The sequence below is a fragment of the Gallinula chloropus genome, assembly GCF_964237585.1.
Source record: "Gallinula chloropus genome assembly, chromosome: 1".
NCBI lineage: Eukaryota > Metazoa > Chordata > Aves > Gruiformes > Rallidae > Gallinula > Gallinula chloropus.
In genome coordinates, this window is record NC_140085.1 from 215771365 (window position 1) to 215791204 (window position 19840).

General features: G+C 57.1%; 3 protein-coding genes across 4 annotated transcripts in view; 2 read left to right on the forward strand and 1 right to left on the reverse strand.

The window, feature by feature from the left end:
- NUP98 (nucleoporin 98 and 96 precursor) overlaps positions 1 to 10895 on the forward strand; it is a gene marked incomplete at its 5' end in the record, with an annotated part of 40313 nt that extends 29418 nt beyond the window's left edge. Inside the window, 11 exons of the mRNA XM_084260575.1 lie at positions 587 to 1004; positions 1761 to 1984; positions 2289 to 2558; positions 3230 to 3387; positions 3927 to 4070; positions 6159 to 6301; positions 6873 to 7094; positions 7833 to 8074; positions 8461 to 8615; positions 8895 to 9006; positions 9467 to 10895. Of these exons, the coding sequence (XP_084116701.1) occupies positions 587 to 1004; positions 1761 to 1984; positions 2289 to 2558; positions 3230 to 3387; positions 3927 to 4070; positions 6159 to 6301; positions 6873 to 7094; positions 7833 to 8074; positions 8461 to 8615; positions 8895 to 9006; positions 9467 to 9684 (2306 nt within the window). The 3' untranslated portion in view covers positions 9685 to 10895. The remainder of the gene's footprint in view (positions 1 to 586; positions 1005 to 1760; positions 1985 to 2288; positions 2559 to 3229; positions 3388 to 3926; positions 4071 to 6158; positions 6302 to 6872; positions 7095 to 7832; positions 8075 to 8460; positions 8616 to 8894; positions 9007 to 9466) is intronic.
- A 2324-nt stretch (positions 10896 to 13219) lies between these two features.
- CHRNA10 (cholinergic receptor nicotinic alpha 10 subunit) lies at positions 13220 to 15801 on the forward strand (the record flags this gene model as incomplete). Its single annotated transcript, XM_084260587.1, has 5 exons — positions 13220 to 13280; positions 13556 to 13701; positions 14089 to 14243; positions 14638 to 15170; positions 15317 to 15801. The coding sequence occupies 5 exons, from the start codon at positions 13220 to 13222 to the stop codon at positions 15799 to 15801; spliced, it is 1380 nt and encodes a 459-aa protein (XP_084116713.1).
- A 1222-nt stretch (positions 15802 to 17023) lies between these two features.
- ART1 (ADP-ribosyltransferase 1) lies at positions 17024 to 19057 on the reverse strand. Of its 2 annotated transcripts, XM_084279618.1 has the most exons (5): positions 18982 to 19057; positions 17816 to 18676; positions 17443 to 17481; positions 17232 to 17343; positions 17024 to 17096 (listed from the first exon to the last, which is right to left on the reverse strand). In XM_084279618.1, exons 2-4 carry the CDS (start codon positions 18618 to 18620, stop codon positions 17261 to 17263), a joined length of 927 nt encoding a protein of 308 aa, XP_084135744.1. In that variant the 5' UTR covers positions 18621 to 18676; positions 18982 to 19057; the 3' UTR covers positions 17024 to 17096; positions 17232 to 17260. The 2 variants fall into 2 exon arrangements, with proteins under 2 accessions (XP_084135744.1, XP_084135743.1); XM_084279617.1 differs by having other exon boundaries at positions 17029 to 17343.
- Between the last annotated feature and the right edge of the window lie 783 nt (positions 19058 to 19840).

A 19840-nucleotide genomic window follows, 5' to 3' on the forward strand; every position in this document is an offset into this window, starting at 1 on the left:
TGGAGCTTACATAATGCTGATTGGGGTTTGCAGTTCTCTGTGGTGCAAATGGCACTTAGCTATGCATTAGCATCACAAACCACTCCGGAAGCACCTTAAAGCATGGGAAAGGTGCTGCAGAGAGAGTACATCCTTCACTTAACCATTCCTGGAGAGAGTCCAAAGGAGGCTACAAAGATGATGAAGGGCCTGGAGCATCTCCCCTGTGAGGAAAGACTGAGTGAGCTGGGGCTGTTCAGACTGGAGAGAAGAAGACTAAGGCGGGACCTTATTAATGTTTATCAATATTTTAAGTATGGGATGCAGGGGGAAATGGACAGCCCCTTTTCAGTGTCTGTGGGGACAGGACAAGGGGCGATGGCCTCGAGTTGGACCATAGGAAGAACTTCCACCCAGTGAGGGTGAGGGAGCCCTGGGACAGGCTGCCCAGGGGGGTGTGGAGTCTCCCTTCTCTGGAGAGATTCCAGACCTGTCTGGATGCTAACCTGTGCAATATGAGCTGGGGAGCTGTTTTCGACCCAGTGGGCTCTGGTGGTCCCTTCTAACCCCTACGATTCTATGATTCTTCCTGCTTTTTCCCCTCCAGTGGGTGGGCTGCTGCAATCCAAATTCGCCAATGTCATCTTCCAACCGAGCGCGGCTCTGCAAGATTTCAAGGGACCGAGGACTTTGAGCAGCCCCCCGTCTGCTGCCCTTTGGCCATCGACTTCCCCGATAGCATCTGCCTTCTCTGTGCCTCTGTCGGCCCCTGAGGTGCAGATGAAAACAGTTGGTGTCCGCAGGCAGCAGGGCCTGGTGCCTCTGGAGAAGTCTGTCACCTACGGGAGAGGGAAGCTGCTGATGGACATGGCGCTCTTCATGGGGCGCTCGTTCCGCGTGGGGTGGGGACCCAACTGGACGCTGGTCAATTGTGGAGATCACTTGAGTAGATCGAGTGATGTGGAAGATCCTCAGTGTGAGTCCATGGAATATGGGTTCCTGCCAACTCCTGTTGCTCCAAAATTGTGAGTAGTCATTTCCTTCAGGGTGATTCTGACACACTCCCTTCATTTTTGAAAGGATCTCGACTGCAGGTTGATACCTTCTTTAAATTCAGTCTAATGTTCCTTCTGTGGCACTGGTGTGGGGTGAGGTCAGGTCAGCCAGTGAAGTGCCCTTCGGGGTGCTGATGTTTAAAATCAGTATCTCAGCTGGGATACTGAGTAAGAGCAGTGATTTTCTGTAACAAGGAAATAGCACTGTCACCCAGCAACAGGTTAAAGTTCAGGAAGCCCCTCGTCTGGTGCTGAGCTCCCCCCAGGGTATCTGCCTGCACCACCTCAGAAATGGTTCTCATTCAGCTCCTGAATTCAGGTGCCTTTGAATTCTGCTTGTACATAAAGCTTTCCTGGGCTGTGTAATGCTGGAATATAGCTGTTCTGCTATAGTGTTTCATGAAGTTTGGTGTTCCCCAACACACCTGATGATGAGATGTCAAGGAGCTCTCGCAGAATGCTGTGGCACGGTGTGCTGAAGGCCTTTTGGGAGCTGGAAGCACCTGCTTCAGTGAGCTTTTCTGCCAGAATCTGGCTCTGAATCCCAGGAGGTGTGAGTAGGTTCTTTGTACTTTGCTGTGAATCTTGGCTCATAGGCCTCCCTGTCTTGATGTTAAAGTTAGGACAAGCTGCACGGTGCAGCTGCTCCATGGTGGACACAGCTCACTTGCACAGAGAAGAGTTCAGAATGTTGCTACCTGGTTGTACCTTCCTTTTTCCCTCCAGACTCTCAGAATCCTCTTTCAAGGTGTATGTGGAGAAGTTGAGCTTAGAACAACGGAAGGTGGACAAACAGCTGTACCTCATCCCTCTGGAGATAAAGCTGAAACACAGCACTGTCCATATGGATGAGCCCTGTCCTCTTCTAGCGCCCAACCCGGGAGTTTCTGCTATCCATGACTATGCTGACTGGGTTCGGAAGGCATCTGAGGATCCCACTGCGGCACAGAGTGAGTGGGGAATAATTCCTTTCACAGTGATGGTAATGCATCTGAGAGATTGTCCTCTTGGATTGATTTGAGGTCACATCAGAGCAGTGACACGTGAATAAAACAGGAAAACGGACCGGGCTTGCTTTCTGAAAGTGGCTTGATTTGCCTTTGGGGAGCTGGCTGGCCTCCTGCAGCCCTGTTAAGAGGGGCCCTCTTAGCAGCGGGGGATCTGTTAAGGTTGCCGGCAGGGTTGTGCTTGTGGTCTTACAGGAGTCCCCTCTCAGTCCTTTCTGTGTGTCTCTGACTAACTTTGTCCTGGCAGCTGTTGTGAAGCACTGGTGCTTGACCTGGACGTTGTGTGAAGCAATCTGGGGGGACCTGAAGGAGTTAGAGGCCGGCTTGGAGGAGCCCAGTGAGTACATCCAGGCCCTGGAGCGCAGGAAAGCCTTCTCCCGCTGGCTGTCCGAGACCGCTGCGGGACGGATCGAGGAGGAAGTCTCTCTGTCCCGACACGGGAATCATGTGGAGGCTGTCTTCAGCTGCCTGACTGGGAAGAGAATTGGTGAAGCTTGCAGGCTGGCCCAGCAGTCGGGTAAGATGCTTGAATCTCAGCTTTCTGTGGGGAGGAGGAAGGGACTGGCCTGAAGAGAATTTAACCCTTGAGAGTGCTTAGTAACTGTCTGCTCAGAGTTTGGGGTGTCCCAAGCGGTGATGAAGGAGGGAACTGGCTGGTGGCTGTGCTGCTTGAGCTCTCATGATACTTACGTTGCCTTATCATGTTGCCTTAAGTTGTCAGCTTTCCTGGAGTTAGGCGGCGTGCAGTGTTGCTTTTAGAACTGGGGGGGTTTGGGGTTTTATTCTTTGGCATGCTATCTCCTTTGGAAGGGTTTTTAATTACTGCAATTTTAAATTAAGCTTCTATTCAGCGCTTTACACTTGTTTTAAAACTGTGTATTTGCAGAGCCTAACAGCAAGTTTCAGCTCAGTCTCTTAGGTCAGCTCAAATCTCACAGGTTTTCCATTCGTTTACATCCTTTGGGGTGGGGTGGGGGGAGAGGGGAGTCTGTCTTTCCCATTCCTCTGTCTTCTCCCCCGTCCACCATCCTGGTAGGTGTTTATGGAGTGGTTTAATTCATAAGAAACTGCCCAGGGCCCCCAGTTGTGCTGCCGTAGGCTGATGAGAGCATCCCACAACTCAAAGCAGCTAGCTGCAGCCTGTGTGTGGGTGGGAGGCCTCGCCTGATGCATTGTCTCCCGTTGCAGGTGACCACAGGCTTGCTCTGCTCCTCTCACAGCTAGCAGGCAGCCAGCCCGTGCGGGACCTCCTCACCATGCAGCTTGTGGACTGGCATAGGCTGCAGGCAGACTGCTTCATCCAGGAGGAGAGACTGCGGATCTTTGCCCTGCTCGCAGGAAAGCCTGTGAGTTGTCTTACTCTGCTCTTGGGTCATGGGTATCACTTCCCCATCTTGATAGGTCGGGGTGACTGCTGGGAAGGACCTGGGAGTGCTGGTGTCACCAAGCTCTCCATGCCCAGCAGCGTGTTCTCATGGCCAAGGGGCCAATGGGACCTGGGGGACTTGAGCAGAGTGTGGCTGGCAGCACCAGGAAGGTTCTGTTCTCCCCTCTGCTCAGCCCTGCTGAGCCACAGCTGGAGCTGGGTGTCCAGGGCTGGGCTCCCAGTTCAGGACAGACAGGGAGCTGCTGGGGAGGGTACGAGGATGAGAAGGGCCTGGAGCATCTCTGGTGGGAGAGAAGACGGTGAGGAGATCCCACCAACACTGACCCGTATCTAAAGGGGGTGTCAGGGGCTGGACTCTCCTCAGGGTGCCCAGTGACGGGCACAAACTGGAGCAGGGGAAGCTCCATCCCAGCGGGAGGAAAAGCACAATGTCACACTGTCACAAGTCTGGAACCAACCATTGTCTGTGAAGTTTGACTTAGCCACATGTTTCTTTAGGTGTGGCAGTTATCAGAGAGAATATCCATCAACGTGTGCTCCCTGCTGGACTGGAAGCGCTGCGTGGCTGTCCACCTCTGGTACCTGCTTCCTCCCACAGCTTCCATTTCCAAGGCACTTGCCATGTATGAGTTGGCATTTCAGGTAGGTCAGGCACGCCTGGGTGAAAGGAGATCTCTCTTGGTACAGTCTGATGCTGCGCTCAGGCTTCTGTGAGCTGTCAGTATCACTGTGGAGGTGCTGAGTGTGGCATTGCCTCTGGGTTCATTATTTCAACTCTGTTGATGAGTTTTTGCAGCAGTTTGTTCTGATAGGAATGAACCTTCCCCCCTTCTGGAATGGAAATAGAGCACTGTAATGCTGGTGGCTCGAGGCGCTTAGGGCCTGCTCTTTAGGATGTCTGGCAGGGGCTGACTTGAAACCTGTCTGCCCGGATGATGGGGTGTTGGCAGGGGTTTGACGGCTGCACGTGATCAGGACAATGGGCAGTGGCTGCAGTGGGAAGGCCGCTTGAGCTAGGCAGCCAGTGTGCCTTCCCAGTGTCATGTTAATCCCCAGCTGCCCCGTGTCTAAAATGCCCTTTGCCAAACTGCTCGTCTGTTGTACGTGGTGTTTCCACAGCAAACCTGGGAACCTCCCTGCAGGCAGCACGTGGCTGTGTGCCTTGTGCAGGGCCTTGGGTGTAGAGCTCCCAGCTGCTGTATGCAGGACAAAGGGTTCTGCTGGGAAGTTTAACAAAGCCAAGTGTAGAGTCCTGCACATTGGACATAACAACCCCATGCAGTGCTACAGGCTGGGGGAGACTGTCTGGAGAGCTGTCAGGCAGAGAAGGACCTGGGGGTGTTGGGGGACTGGCCATGAGCCAGCAGTGTGCCCAGAGGGCCAGGAAGGCCAAGGGCATCCTGGCTTGTGTCAGACCCAGCGTGGCCAGTAGGTCTGGGGAGGGGATTGTGCCCCTGGACTGGGCACTGGGGAGGCTGCAGCTGGAGTGCTGGGTCCAGTTCTGGGCTCCTCAGCATCAGAAGGACACTGAGGTCCTGGAGCGAGTGCAGAGAAGGGCAACCAGGCTGGGGAAGGGGCTGGAGGGCAAATCCTCTGAGGAGCAGCTGAGGGAGCTGAGGGTGCTGAGCCTGGAGAAGAGGAGGCTGAGGGGAGACCTCCCCACCTCCCCTGCCCTGCCAGGAGGGTGCAGCGAGGTGGGCGATGGTCTCTGCAGCCAGGGGCCAGGAGATGGGACAAGGGGCAATGGGCTGAAGCTGCCCCAGGGCAGGGTCAGCTCAGCTGGGAGGGCAAAGTTCTTCCCTGGCAGAGTTGTGGGGCTGTGGCACAGGCTGCCCAGGGAGGGGCTGAGTCACCTTCCCTGGATGTGTTAAAAAGTGTAGATGAGGTGCTCAGGGATCTGGTTTAGATTGGTTGGATTTGATGATCTTCCAAGGACTTTTCCAATGTTGTGATTCTGTGAAAAAAAACCTTTAATCATTTAACTAATGATAGTTTGGCCCTTGATCTGTAGGCCTGAGGCAGCCCGAGCACAGCATCATGTCTGGTAACTCCCTGTTGATGTGTGTGTAACGCCACAGGAGTATCTTGTGTTAGTTGTGTCAGTGTGATGTGTCTGGAGCTCCAGAGTACCAGTCTGCAGCTCTGTCAAGCACTGAGCTTCAGGTGGTGCTTCACACTGAGGAAGTGGGATGGTCACACTGCAGCCTGACTCCAGAGCTTGGCTGGAGGGTGGATAACTGGGATCCAGCAGGATGTGGAATTGCTCCTCTGAACTCAGGGCTGCTGCTCTGTCCGTCAGCCGATGTGTCGGGAGGGTTTCAGTGACCTGGGCTGGTGAGATGAGATGAAAGACACGAGTTCCCCTGCAGTTCAGGGCCCTGTACGATGGGTCTTGATGACTCGGTGCGTTCAGTGCCGCTCGCTCAGGTGTGGAGGAGGAGGAGGCTTGCAGGGAGGCACTGCTGGGGATGCCGTGGGGTCAGTGGGGGTTCCCAGCTACTGGACACTGTGGAATACCGGCTGAGAACTGACTGTCGCTGCACACAGTGGCTTTTGAGAGCTCTGCATGAGGTGAAGTTAAGCCTGCCAAAGCGTTTTGGGGTTATGGTCTCTCTTTTGAATGTCGTGTGAGTGTGTAGAAGCAGAAAGCAGCTGAGCTGTGTGTAGTCGGGAGCGCAGGTTTGTTCAGAGTCCTGTCTTTTAACCTCACTGGTACAACTCCTCCTTTAGAACACATCAGAGTCTCAGAAATACGCCTGCTGCCCTCTGCCTCCTTACCTGGAAGATTCTGGCTGTGTGATGGAGGAAGACGACAACGCAGGGCGACCTCTGAGAGATGTCTGTTTCCATTTGTTAAAGCTCTACAGTGACAGGTAAATGGGTAAAAAGTTCAAAAACTGTTTGGAAAAGCCTTGATCTGTGAGTTCCCAAAGCAGGGCTGAGTAATTGACTTCAGTGTTTGTCATACCACGTACCATTGTCAGAAATCCTCCCTGCACATACACCCTTACAGGGTGCGGTGACACCCCCATGGCTGGTAAGGGTTTAGGTGATGCCTCTTGAGCTTTGGAGCACGATGGTGGGGTTTTTCTTAAGGTGCTTCCTGTGTCTGAAGAGTGTGGAAATGGTGTTTTACCCTAGCTGCCTCTTTGGAAGGCACTGAGAGCTCTTCAGGAGGAACACATACAAAAGAAAAGGCTGTGACAGACTCAAAGGGAGAGCAAAAGGTTTCAACAGCTGCTCCTCCTTCCCCACACCTCTTCCCTCTCCCCTTTTTTTTCTCTCTCTTTGCTTTTAAAAAGCAAAACTGAAGCCTCCTGTCCCTGTAAATCCCATCTGTGGAATAACTGGAGTGGGGGAGGGAAGGAATTATGCAGCACCCATTTCTGACTGGGTTATGTAGACATAATCAGCTGTTTACATTGCAGATATCTGCCCCTACAGGCACTATGACCTTGACCAGCTCCTCGATCCCAGGAGCATAACATCCGACCCTCTGGACTACCGTCTGAGCTGGCACCTGTGGGAAGTGCTCCGGACCCTGAACTACACCCACCTCTTCAAGCAGAGCCGAGGCGTGCTGAACGCTAGCTACGCTGCCCAGCTGGAGAGCGAGGGGCTTTGGGAATGGGCTGTGTTTGTGCAGCTGCACGAGCCTGACTTGCAGTGAGTGACAGCTGCTTGTGGTTTTTGCCTTAAAAATAGCACGGTGCCTGTTTCATTGGTGTGCTGTGGGTACTGTAACTACCCTGGCTTCTCTGTGGGGCTGGTGAACTTCAACCCCCTCGTAAAAATTGTGTGCTGAGATGGCCAAAGGAGTGAATCATCCTGCTAGTTAAACATCTTCAGGAGGTTGAATAGGGCTATGTTGTAGTGGCTGCAACTCCTGACCAGTGCTGTGGAGCAGATCTCTTAGTCACTAGAAAATTACCTGGAACTTGTAAGTAACACTCCTGTGGAAGGAGCCTTCTGTAGTTAAGGGTTCCAGCTACCATAACACATAGCACTAGACTGAGGTCTTTTCCAGCCCCTCACTCCAAAGAGAGCCTGTGTATTACTTCTGGGGGCCAGTGGTAATGCAAGTAGAATCACAGAATCATTAAGGTTGGAAAAGACCTCCAAGATCATCCAGGCCAACCATCCCCCCTGCCCCACCTCTATCACTCACTAACCCACATCCCTAACTGCCTGATTCAGCCTTTCCTTGAGCACCCCGAGGAACGGTGACTCCACCACCTCCCTGGGCAGCCCCTTCCGATGCCCAACTGTTCTTTCAGAAAAGAAATTTCTCCTAAAAATTCCCTGCTGCTCCTCTAGTCCTTGGCTGCTTGTGTTGAGGCATGTTGTGGTGGCGTGACACGAAGGGTTGATCGCTGGACTGACGCCTCCCCCTCTCCTCTCCAGCGTGCGGGAGAAGGCAGTGCGCGAGCTCCTAAACCGGCACTGCGTCCTCGCCGAGTCACCAGAGTCTTGGGCCAAGGAGACTTTCCTGACACAAAGGCTCTGCATCCCCCCGGAGTGGATTCATGAAGCAAAGGCCATTCGAGCGAGGATGGAAGGCGACAAGCATAAAGAAGCCCTCTTCTTGTTCAAGGCTGGGCACTGGAACCAGTGTCACAGGCTGGTTGTCAGGCACCTAGCCTCAGGTCAGTCTGCTCTCCTGATTTTTGTCACTCTGAATGGCATGTGTACTGGTAGGATCCAAAGTCCTTGGGTGGCAAGTAGCATGAGGGAGGAGGATGTTCCTGCAGCAGGAGAGTGGCTGCCTCTTCCAAACCAGCTCTTGCTTAGTGCCTGGCACGACGATTCCATGGTCAGGCAAGACAGGCAGCACTTGCCCTCTGCACATCCGCCTTCCTGTGCCCAAGGGACCAGGGCACTGCTGCTGTTCGGGTCATAAATGGAGTGTTTCCGGACGTGGCTGAGTTACAGGACTGAGAGTGCGGTCTGGTACTTGCTTTTTCTTTACCAGTCCATGTTCCTGACTTGTGAGAAACTCCCGCTCTGTTAGTAACATGTGTGTTAATTTCAGATGCCATTATTAATGAAAACTACAAGTACCTGAAAGGATTCCTAGAAGATCTTGCCCCTCCAGAGCGCAGTGCACTCATCCAGGACTGGGAGATGGCAGGGCTGGTCTACCTGGATTACATCCATGTTATTGAAATGCTTGATAGGATTCAACAGGTAATAAACTAAACCAGCTGTGGGGGTTTTCCTACAGTTTGGAAGCTCACACAGTCCCGCTTTTTAACCTCTTATTCACTGTGTAGTGCTAATGTTCGTGTGTCCCTTGGGGCACAAACAGGATATGGTACCTCTCTGAAAATACAGAGAGGTTTGGTCAAAATAAGCTGCAGCCGTGGTCTGTGGAGCGTGATGGGAGGAGGAGGAGGAGAAGGGACAGAGCTGGTGGTCAGAGAGGCTGCGAGTGATTCGGGCACTGAGTCTTGCGTTTGTTCCCAGCTGGATTGTTCCCCCTATGAGCTGGAGCGGTTACATACCAAAGTGACGTCGCTGTGCAACAGGATCGATCAGATCCAGTGCCACAACGCGAAGGATCGCCTGGCGCAGTCAGGTATGGTGGCAGCAGTGTCTGGCAGCCCCTGGGAGAAGCCAAGCTTATACCAGCTAGTGCTGGGCTGGGCCTGGCTCTGTCCCTTTGCTGAGAGGGAGGTCTGTGGCTGGTGGGCTCCTCTTGCTCTGGGAGCGCTACCCGGTCCCCGTTTCAGGTGGGTTTTGTTGCCCACTTGATGCAGCACCCAGTGTCTGGCCTCATAAAGTGTCCTGTCCATCATACCGGGTGCCAAATAAAGCATGAGCCTGCTGGCAGAAAACAGCCTGGGCTAATGAATGAGGCCAGATTTCAGTGATGCTTGTGGAGGAAGGCTGTATGCAGCTGAGAAAGCGGTTCTGTCAATCCTTTGCTCAGAACACCTTTGCCCCAGGGTTCAGGATCTGCAGGGTGAGCTCAGGTGCTCTGTGTGTCAGCTCCCGCTCCAGAGCATGTGGAAAGGCTCCTCTTCCTCCTCTTTCAGATATGGCCAAGCGCATAGCTAACCTGCTGCGGGTGGTCCTCAGCCTGCAGCACGCCCCAGAGCCCATCTCTGACTCCACGCCCGACCTGCAGCGTGTCCCGCTTCGCCTGCTGGCTCCCCACATCGGGCGGCTGCCCATGCCGGAGGACTACGCCCTGGAGGAGCTCCGCAGCCTCACCCAGTCTTACCTGCGGGAGCTGACAGTCGAGACTCACTGAGGAGGGATCCCTTCCACGGGTGGACACCTTTTCCTGTTTGTTAACCTTTATCCTTTTTCTGAGGGCGAACAACATCTTGAGCCACGCAAGTTGTTGTATAGAGGTGTAAACCAGCTTTAGTGTGTGGGGGGATGCAGAAAGTTTTGTAACTTGGGGGAGCGTTGGGACTGGTTGGACCTTGCTGGCTGGCACCCTCAACCACACAACCTTCTCTTAGAATCAATAAAGCGCCTCTTGCCGAAGCTGTCTGCAGGTGAGCTTGTACCTGTGGAGGGGGGCGCGGTGTGGGCTTCATCTCCTGGGAGATCCTTTTCACCCCTTCTGTTGCAGCACAGAGGATGGTGAAGCAAGTTCTGGGACGCTTCTCCCTGGGAAAAGCGGTGTTTCTGCAGACTCCCGCTTTGGTGGGACTGCACTTGGCAACACGATGAACCTTTAGCACCCAAAAAGCTTTAACTGGGGCTTTGTCTTGGAGATTTGCTTGGTGGGGAGGAGGGGGGAAGAACTGACATTCAGAAGTGTCTTTTCCTGTGTTCTGTTGCTGCTTTGGAGGCTGCGAATGTGGTTTAATTTCTCTGTCTCCAAAGTGAAGGCAGCTCTCTCCCTGATGGGGAGCAGGGAGGCAGCACCTCCGCGTGTGCCTTACGGCCAGCTCCGCACCGGTCTCTGAGGAGGGACCTGCACCCGCTACGGCGAGGAGCTTGTCCCAACCCTCACCGTGTTCCAAGACTCCAGGCTGCTTGAGGGGGTAAATTCTGTGCTGAAAGCAGAACTGCCAGAAGAGACCCGGTGCCCAGGGAGCAGAGCCCTGCGCTTTGGGCTGTCCCCTTGCTTCTGCCGGGCAGCCCCGGGCGAGTGGAGTGTCTTGGCTGCGGACCACACAAATGTTCAGTGAGTGAACAGCTGCCTGCAGCGCTGTGCTCTGGCATGTCCGGTCTTTACCCCCACTGTGTTTAGAAACCAACTATTTTTGGAAGAAGAAGATGAGAAGTTGGCTGTGGCTCTGCTCTGATTTCAGGGCTGCTGCAGCACCTCCTGCCGCAGGCAGGCACAGCTTCTGGCCTGCCTAGTGCTGCCCTGCATTGGCTCATGGAAGGTCTTTTATGCATGAGGATTATGTAAAGGTTTTTATTAAAAAGACAAAATTATAAATAAATGATCTAGATTATTTTCCTGTCTTTTTGAAAACAATAAATAAAATGTTTATAGTATTCCCGCTGTTTCCTTTAGTTTTTTAAGGTAATTTGTTTTATGTGTCCTTTGGATTCACAGAACCCTTGGCCCGGGGCTTGGAGGGACCTCTGGAGATCATTCATCCATCCCCTGCTAGAGCAGGGCACACAGGATCCTGGGGCTGGCATCTCCGCTGAGAAGGAGACTCCCCAACCCCTCTGGGCAGCCTGGCCCAGGGCTTGGGCACCCACAGAGGGCAGTTTTTCCTCCTGTTGAGATGGACCTTCCTCTGCTCCAGTTTGTGCCCGTTGCCACTTGTCCTGTCACTGGGCCCTGACACCCCCTTTAGATATGGGTCAGTGTTGATGGGATCCCCTCTCACTCTTCACCAGCTCTCTCAGCCTTCCCTCCCACCAGAGATGCTCCAGCCTCCTCAACATTGTACCCTCCCCAGACTCCCCAGCAGCTCCCTGTCTGTCCTGAACTGGGAGCCCAGCCCTGGACACCCAGCTCCAGCTTGGCTCAGCAGGGCTGAGCAGAGACGAGGAGAACAACCTCCCTGGACCTCCCGACCACGCTCTGCTCAAGGCTCCCAAGTCCCATCAGCCCCTTGGCCACGAGGACATATTGCTGGGCATGGAGAGCTTGGTGACACAAGCACTCCCAGGTCCTTGTCAGCGCTGCTGACAAGGTGGCGGGGTTTGTCTCACTGGGTTGGTGGAATGCTCTTAGGACCAGGGTGCAGGGATGGTGCTGGGGCAGCTGGACTTGCTCCCTGAGTGGAGTCTATTGAGGGAAGCAAAGAGCAGCTGGAAAGGTGTTAGTGCTGGCAGAGCAGGGGCAAGGGGGCTTGGTGTGGAATGGGAATGGGGAACAGGTTCTGGATGTCATTTTTCAGCTGGTCTGTACTGGTATGATGTGGACCCGGTAGGGTGCAGCTCTAAGGGCTGAGGGACCCGGCCCCTGCCACTGTGTGCCCATTCTGACTCCTTTGACAGGTCCTGGCAACCAGGGGAGGTTCCTTCAGAGCTGTGGAAGGAGCCAAGAACAGCTGGAACTAAAGAAAGTCACCCCTGGCTTCAAGGAGGATGGGGGGAGCTGCAGGCTCAGCCCGCTCCCTCAGGGACGGATCACATCCTGTGGAAGGAGCGGGGCTGACAGAGGCTGAAGGGCCAGGAATGGTGCTGAGTGGGAGATGCCTCTGAAGGTGCATTTCTGGAAGAAGGTGGCACAGAATAGGCTGGTGTTGGGCTGAAAGCTGACTATGTGTGTGCTCAAAAAGGAGTTAAATAAGCCACAGATAAAGATCCTCATGTGGGCACAAACCCCAACCTCTTCTCCCCAAGGTGGGTGATGCCGGCAGTCTGGCAGTCACTTGCAGAATGGGGCTGGGGGGGGTCCCACTCCCCAGGACCAGCTCTTGGGCAGGAATCCCTGTAAAAGCAGCAGCAATTGGTGTCTCTTGCCCATGCAGAGTGGCTGTCCTGTGCTGCATGGTAAACATGACACCGGCTGTGCCGTGCTGCACAGGGGGCCAGGTCACACCGGCTTCGCCTCCTTCCATTACTGTAATTGTGTCTCTGCAAACCCAGATGCTGTCCGGGGCTGAGGAGCTGTGTGACTGGGACGTTGGGCTGAGGATGAATAATTCACTGCCTGGAAACAAAACCTTGAGCCTTAAAACCGATCAGTGCCCTGCTTGGCATCTGCTGCCAGGGATCGTTGTGGGAAAGGTGCCAGAGAGGTGCGAGTGTGGGAGCCGGTGGCTTCCTGCATGGCCGGAGCTGGGGAGATGCTCCAGAGCCCCTGTGTAGGCACATCTCTGCCACTTGCTGCTTTGTCTCTCCTTAACCTCCCCGGATTCTCTTCTCCCCTTTCTTGCTCTTTTCCCCAGACTGGAGAACAGGATCCCCCTTGCTGTGCATGGTGCTGCCACCACCCTGGGGGCCGCAGCATCCGCCCTCAGCTCTTCCCAGCGCCTGCTGCCATGGACTCGGTGGGCTTCGGTGCCCCGACGTCTCCCTTTCAGCTCCAGAGCGACCTCCCCTCCCCACAGGCCCCCGGCTGGGACTGAAGCTATCGGCAGCTCCGGACAGGCAGAAGCTCCAGACCCAGCCCAAAGGGGCTCAGCTGCCCCCAAACACTGCCCCGGCCCCCACCAGGACCCAGCCATGGCCCCTCAGAGGTCTCTCTCCTTACCCCCCGCCACGGGGTTTGCTGCACTGAGACGGTCAGTCCCTGGGAGGGGCCGTGCCCCCCCCCATCCCCCGCCAGGTCCCAGCCCTGACGTCACCCCGGCATTTGCAGGCAGCACGGCCCCCCTGTGTCCCCTGGGACCTGCGCGGGGCGGGAGCGTGGCGGGATGGAGCCCGGAGCTCGCCCGCTGCTCGCCCTCTGCCTCGCCAGCTGCCTCCTGGCCCCAGGTAAGTGGTGGAGGGGTGGAGAGGGGCGCTGACCCCCACCCAGCCCTGGGTGCAGGGAGAGGAGCGTCCCCCAGCCTTCTGTGAGCCACAGCAGTCCCCTCTGGGGAAAGGGGTCGGTGGGATGGGGGACTTGAGCTGACGGTGAGGAGGGATGGGGGTCCCAGTGTGCTCCCCCACTCCTCTCTGCTGCCAGTGGGTCCCCACAGTTGTGTGCTGGGGGTCCCCTGGGAGGGGCCCGGCTGCAACGCTGGTGCTCACGGTCTGGGTCCCCACAGGCTGCCAGGGAGCGCAGGGACGGTTTGCCTACAAGCTGCTCCACGACCTCTTCGCTAACTACTCCAGTGCCCTGCGCCCCGTGGACGACACGGACCGGGCCCTCAATGTCACCCTCCAGGTCACCCTCTCCCAGATCATCGACATGGTGAGTGACTGGGCACAGCACCAGCACTGGCAGCCCATGCTCATCCAAAACTAAAACATCCCAGTCAGGCTCCTCCTGCAGCTTAACTGGGCTCTGCTCCCCCCATGGATCCTGCTCAACCCAGAGATGATGCTCCTCCCTCAAAACCAGCCCAGCTCCCTCCAGGTCAGCTCAGACACCCTAAAACCAGAACAGCTCCCCCTGCCTCAGTGAGTTCAGACTACTTGAAGCCAGCTCAGACCTCTCCAATTCCCCCAAACCAACTCAGCCCCCTCAAAGGCAGCTCAGCCCCCAGAGACACTCAGGGAGGCCACCGGGCTGGGGGCCAGGGGAGGCAGGGGGTGGTGCTGGGGTCCATCTCCTGTGCCCACCCTCTTCCCTTGGCAGGATGAGAGGAACCAGGTCCTCACCTCCTACCTGTGGGTCCGCCAGGCCTGGCTGGACGCCCACCTTACCTGGGACAAGGACGCCTACGACGGCATTGACAGCATCCGTATCCCCAGCAGCTACGTCTGGCGGCCGGACATCATCCTCTACAACAAGTGGGTTGTGCTCAGACCCCCGCACTGCTCCTGGAGCTGGGGGGAATCAAGCTGGGGGGGACGCACCTGCACCCCCCTATCGCCAACCTTGGGGCTGCATGGCTGCACAAGTGAGGGGTCCCGGTGTGGGTGACACAGGGAGATGGGTCACCCTGACTGGGTGATGCATGGGGGTCAGAGGATGTGCGGGGGATTTGCAGCAGTGAGGTGTGCCTGGCACTGACCTGACAGCTGGGATGTGAGGACAGCCAGGGCACCGAGCCCCCTTTTTGAGGGGCAGGGTGACCTGTGGAGGGAACATGGCTTTAGGGGCTGATGCTTGGCCCTGGCCCCAAAGACCCTTGCCCCACGTGGGGCTTGGGGCCATCCCAGCCCCAGAGCTGTCCCTCTCCAGTGCTGACGACCGCTTTGGTGGCTCAATGGAGACCAACGTGGTGCTGCGTTCCGATGGGCACATCATGTGGGACTCGCCCGCCATCACCAAGAGCTCCTGCAAGGTGGATGTCTCCTACTTTCCCTTTGATGGGCAGCAGTGCAGACTCACCTTTGGCTCCTGGACCTACAATGGGAACCAGATTGACCTCCAGAACCGGCTGGACACCGGGGACCTGACAGATTTCGTGGAGAACGTGGAGTGGGAGGTGCTGGGCATGCCGGCCACAAGGAATGTCATCACATATGGCTGCTGCTCTGAGCCCTACCCTGATGTCACCTACACCCTGCTCCTTCGCCGCCGTGCCTCCTTCTACATCTTCAACCTGCTCCTGCCCTGCATCATGGTCTCCTTCTTGGCGCCACTTGGCTTCTACCTGCCGGCTGACTCGGGGGAGAAGGTCTCACTGGGGGTGACAGTGCTGCTGGCCCTCACTGTCTTCCAGCTGCTGGTGGCAGAGAGCATGCCCCCCTCGGAGAGCGTCCCACTCATCGGTGAGCCTTGACAGCACCCAGGACCTGATCTGGGTCTGCGCCGGTATGACACGGGCAGCACCCACACCAGGGTGGCTGTGGTGCGGGGAGGGTTGTGGGTCTCTAACCCCACTCTGCCTCAGTGTCACAGCCCATTGCTCACGCAGGAAAATACTACATCGCCACCATGACCATGATCACGGCCTCCACCGCACTGACCATCTTCATTATGAACATCCACCACTGCGGCCCCGGGGCCCGGCCTGTGCCCCCCTGGGCCAGGCGGCTCATCCTCCACCACATGGCCCGGCTCTGCTGCGTCTACGAGGTGGGCGAGAGCTGCAAGAGTCCCCAGCGGGTGCTGGGCGAGCGGGCGGGCAGGGAGGATGCCGAGATTCCGAGAGAGAGCACCGGGAAAGGGGAGGTGGGTGTTGAGGCAGAGGGTTGCCCCCGGGACCGCTGCCTGTGCCACCACGATGGCCTGCTGAAGAATGTTGGCTACATCGCTGGCTGCTTCCGGCGCCACCGAGCCACCCAGCGCCGGACCGGCGAGTGGAAGAAGGTGGCCAAAGTGATGGACCGTTTCTTCATGTGGGTTTTCTTCCTCATGGTCTTCCTGATGAGTGTGCTGGTCCTGGGCAAAGCTACCTGATGGCTTTGTGAACCCACCACCCTGAATCACCCACTGCCCACAATACTCCCCAGGGACAGTTAGTGTCCACGGGTGCCCCATGAGGGTAGTCCCCCATGGAGAGACAGGAGCCTGACAGCAGGAACCCTGCATTGGCTGAGGCCACTCCAGCTGCAGAGCTGAGGGGTCCCAGCCAACCCGGGGCAGCTGTGCCAGGGTGTGCACCCACATCCCCCCCATTGTACCCTGAGCCCAAAAAATCCAACAAGCTGGAAATAAACCATGTAGCACGTGTCCTGCCTTTCTGCCTGGGGGGGGGGGGGGGGGGGTGTGTCCCCTGAAGGGACCTAGAAGAAAGCCAGGAAGGACTGTTTGTGAGGGCATGGAGCGATAGGACGAGGGACAGTGGCTATAAACTGGAAGAGGGTAGATTTAGACTGGATATGAGGAAGAAATCGTTCACTGTGAGGGTGGTGAGGCCCTGACACAGAGTGCCCAGGGAGGTGGTGGCTGCCCCATCCCTGGAAGTGTTCAAGGCTGGGTTGGATGGGGCTTTGGGGAACCTGGTCTAGTGGGAGGTGTCCCTGCCCATGGCTGGGGGTTGGAACAAGGTGCTCTCTAAGGCCCCTTCCAACCCTGAGCATTCTATGAGTGTCTGACTGTCACTGCAGCTCAGGGGACTCACGTCACCCATGAAACCCTACAGTACCCAGAGCTGTGGCCACTGCTCCTGACCGTGCTGGCCACCTCACTGCTGCTGTCCCAGAGGCTCCTGGCGTGACAGCTGCACCCTGTGCCAGGGGAGGAGGAATGTGGGGAGCTCTAGGGCACAGGGACACCCCAGGGAGCAGGGCCCTTCATGTCCCCCTCTGCATCTGGCGGGGTTGGGGCTGTCCCCTGGCACGGTGCTGTTGAGTCCCATGTGCTGCTCCATGGGGCAGCCACACACCCGTCTTGTCCTGTCAGGGCTCTGCTGGTGCCCACCCCTCCCTGCTCCTTCGGTGTTGACAGGGGCTGTGACCGCCCCCCTCCCTGGTCTGCAGGCAGCCACGGGTAGGCAGGGGCACAGACCCCCAGTTGGAGATGCCCCCCTCACCCCCTGAGCAGAGCTGCACTGTGGGCACCACTCTGTGGGATGCGCTGGCTGTGGGAGGGCTGGGGATGTGAGTGGGCTGCAGCTCCACCCCAGCTGCCCCCAGGGTGCCGCCAGGGTGCTGTAGGAAACAGCCGGAGACTCCCCAGTCCTGGAGCAAGTCTTTATTGCTCTGTGAGGCAGGGAAAGGTCTCATGCCCGCTCCACTGATGTCTCGGCCCTGCTGTGGCATACCAGGGCCAATGGCAGCACAGCAGGACTGAGCAGCATGGCTGTCCCCATGCCCCCAGCCCTCCGGCTGCCCCAGCTTGTCCCAGCGTCTCCATGAAGCCGGTGGAAATGGACACCTTTCCCTCACCGTGGTGCCGAGAGTGGTGGTGTCTCAGCTCAGGTTCCTGCGGCGGTTGCCAGGACTGTGGCTGCCAGGAGGAATCCCCAGAGGCGTGGGGGGTCCCCAGGACCATTCTTGCCTGGGGGTGCCAAAGAGGAGCCGTCAGGAGCAGCTGGGGGGGCACAGGGTGCCCGGACAGGGTCTGCTCTCCACAGCTGCCGGGGGTTTCTCAGCTCACCTGCACTGAAGACGCACGGCTGGTTCTTGCATCGCTTCTCTGCCAAAGAAACCAACCATTAGCATGGCTGCTGCACGCAGTGCCCTGTGCCACCCCTCACCAGGCACCATGCTGTGCTGTGCTATGCTGTACTGTGCCACACTGTGTGGCACCATGCTGTGCCACGCTGCACTGCGTTTGCCGCTAAGGGCCCTGTTGCAAACCTCAGGGGAGAGCAGCTGGGAAGATGTACCAGGCTGTGTGCCCAAGGTCAAGCTGCTCCCATCACTCTTCTCCCAGTCAACATCCCCTTTTCCCTGCAGACTTGGTGGAATGGGGCCACACTGTCCCCCACACCCCATTGGTGGGGAAGGACCATCCCCCAGGACATCACCTTTCACAAACTCGCAGTTGTAGGTGCTGTGTGTGGCCTGGGAGCGGAGCTCGATGAGGGCTCTGTTCCCTTTGCGGGTGACATTGGTAACCGTGAAGCTCTCAAAGGGTGGGATGAGGACCTCCTCCTCTTCAGGGAAGAAAGAGAAATCCCTGATGGGGACACCGTAGCAGGTCTCCACCGAGAAGATGGTGTCCTGGCCAAAGTGCTGGGTGCTCTTGTTCTGTAGGGAGGCAGAGGCGAAGTGCCCGAAGCGGATGGATTCATGGTGCTGGGCGGTGAAGCGGATGCCCTGGACACCCCGGTAGACGTGGTGGCAATGGTGGGGCCGGGCATCCCGCAGGGCACGTAAGGCCTCACTCAGCAGGAAATGCAGCACCTTGAAGTGGAAGGTGCCCAAGTATTGCTCGCGGGAGCGCCCAGCCTCACGCACGGCCACATTGAAGTCCCGGTAGAGGGGAGGGTTGTGCAGGGTGTACGCCATCAGGGCGATGGCCTGTGCCGGCCGCAGCACCAGCGACTGGGGCATGTGACCCCTCCGGCTCTGCCATTCAGCAGCAGCAAGGGTCCAGGCTTTGGCATAGTTGCTGTTGGTGTCAAACTCGGTGCGATTGAGCTCCTCCAGCTCCTCCTCCATCATGTGGCTGCAGCCCTGGTACTGGTCATCAAAGGAGGTGCGGGCCATGTCCAGTGCCACCTCTGTGACTGGGTTGAGGTCCCGCCGGCATGGGGTGCTGCCAGTGGCCAGCATCCCAGACAGCAGTGCCAAGCCCAGTGCCAGATGCTCCATGGCAGGCAGAGCCATCCTGGGAGAATCTGCAGTGCTGCGTGCAGGGAAGCAGCTGGTTCCTCCACAGGTGGCTGGAGAAGTGGGGGAGCAAGAGCAGGGTCAGCTCAGGGGGGGCCACTGCCTGAGAGGGGGCTGGCTGTGAAGCAGCACAGGCTGGGGCGAGCACCCGCAGTTGCACCCTGCTCGGCCGCACATCTGGCACTGGGTGAGACCCCAACCCCAGCACTGGCCAAGCCCCCAACACCGTTACTTGCACTAGACCCTGCCAAGAGGCTGGTGTCCCTAGTGCCTGGTCCCACAGCCCTGACAGCCTGATGGTCTGTGGTGTCTCCTGACAGAAGCAAACCCCTGGAGGAACACCAGTGAGAAGCCATACCTGTGTCTCGTTGCAGGCTCAGGGTGCGGCTCTCCAGCTCCCGTAGCACCCAGTCTCTTGGTGCTCACCCGTTGCTGGCAGGAGAGATGATAACCAGATGCCCTTTCTTTTTATAGCAGTACTGGCCAGGATTGCTCAGGCCCAGATCCAGCCCCCACCCATCAGTTATTTTTAACATCCAACCCCCTGAGCACCCAGCTCACCTGCTCCCCCCCCCCGCCCTGCAGCGCAGATGCAGGCGATGGCCAGGAAACCCCCGTTGGATAAGTTGCCTTTATTTTGACCTGGGTGCAGGTGCTGTCCTGCCTAGGGTTCTGCCTTGTCCTATGGGACCTGATGCTGATCCGGGGCCCAAGGCTTGCACAGACCCTGCCCATCAGACTGCTGAGGATGGGGCAGGATGCAGCTCAGGAGGCACACAGCCATTGGTGGTGCTGACAAAGGGGATCCGAGGAGCTTCCTAAGGCACCGGGGACACAGTCTGATCCACAGCAGCCTCATCTGGGCCAACACCTCCTGCATGTTTGATTGGAGGGAGGTGCTTCCTTGCCAAAGGGATAGAGCTTTCTGCAGTTCCTTGTGGCACTCTTAGGTCCCCTCCTCAGTGTTGCACAGAGTGCATATGACTTTGAGGACCAGCTGCACCTTGTCCGTGGCCATGGCTGGGTGTCTGCTGGGACAAGGCTCCACTTTCATGCAGCTCTGAACTCTGCCTCTGACCTGGCCAAGGACCTGCTCTTGGATAGTCTCATGCAGCAGCTCCAGAGTGGGGTCCCTGACAAGGGCTGGCCCTGCCTCTGTCACTGGCCCTTCAACAGCTTTATGGCTCTGGAGGGCTCAAGATCGGTTGAAGGCTTCC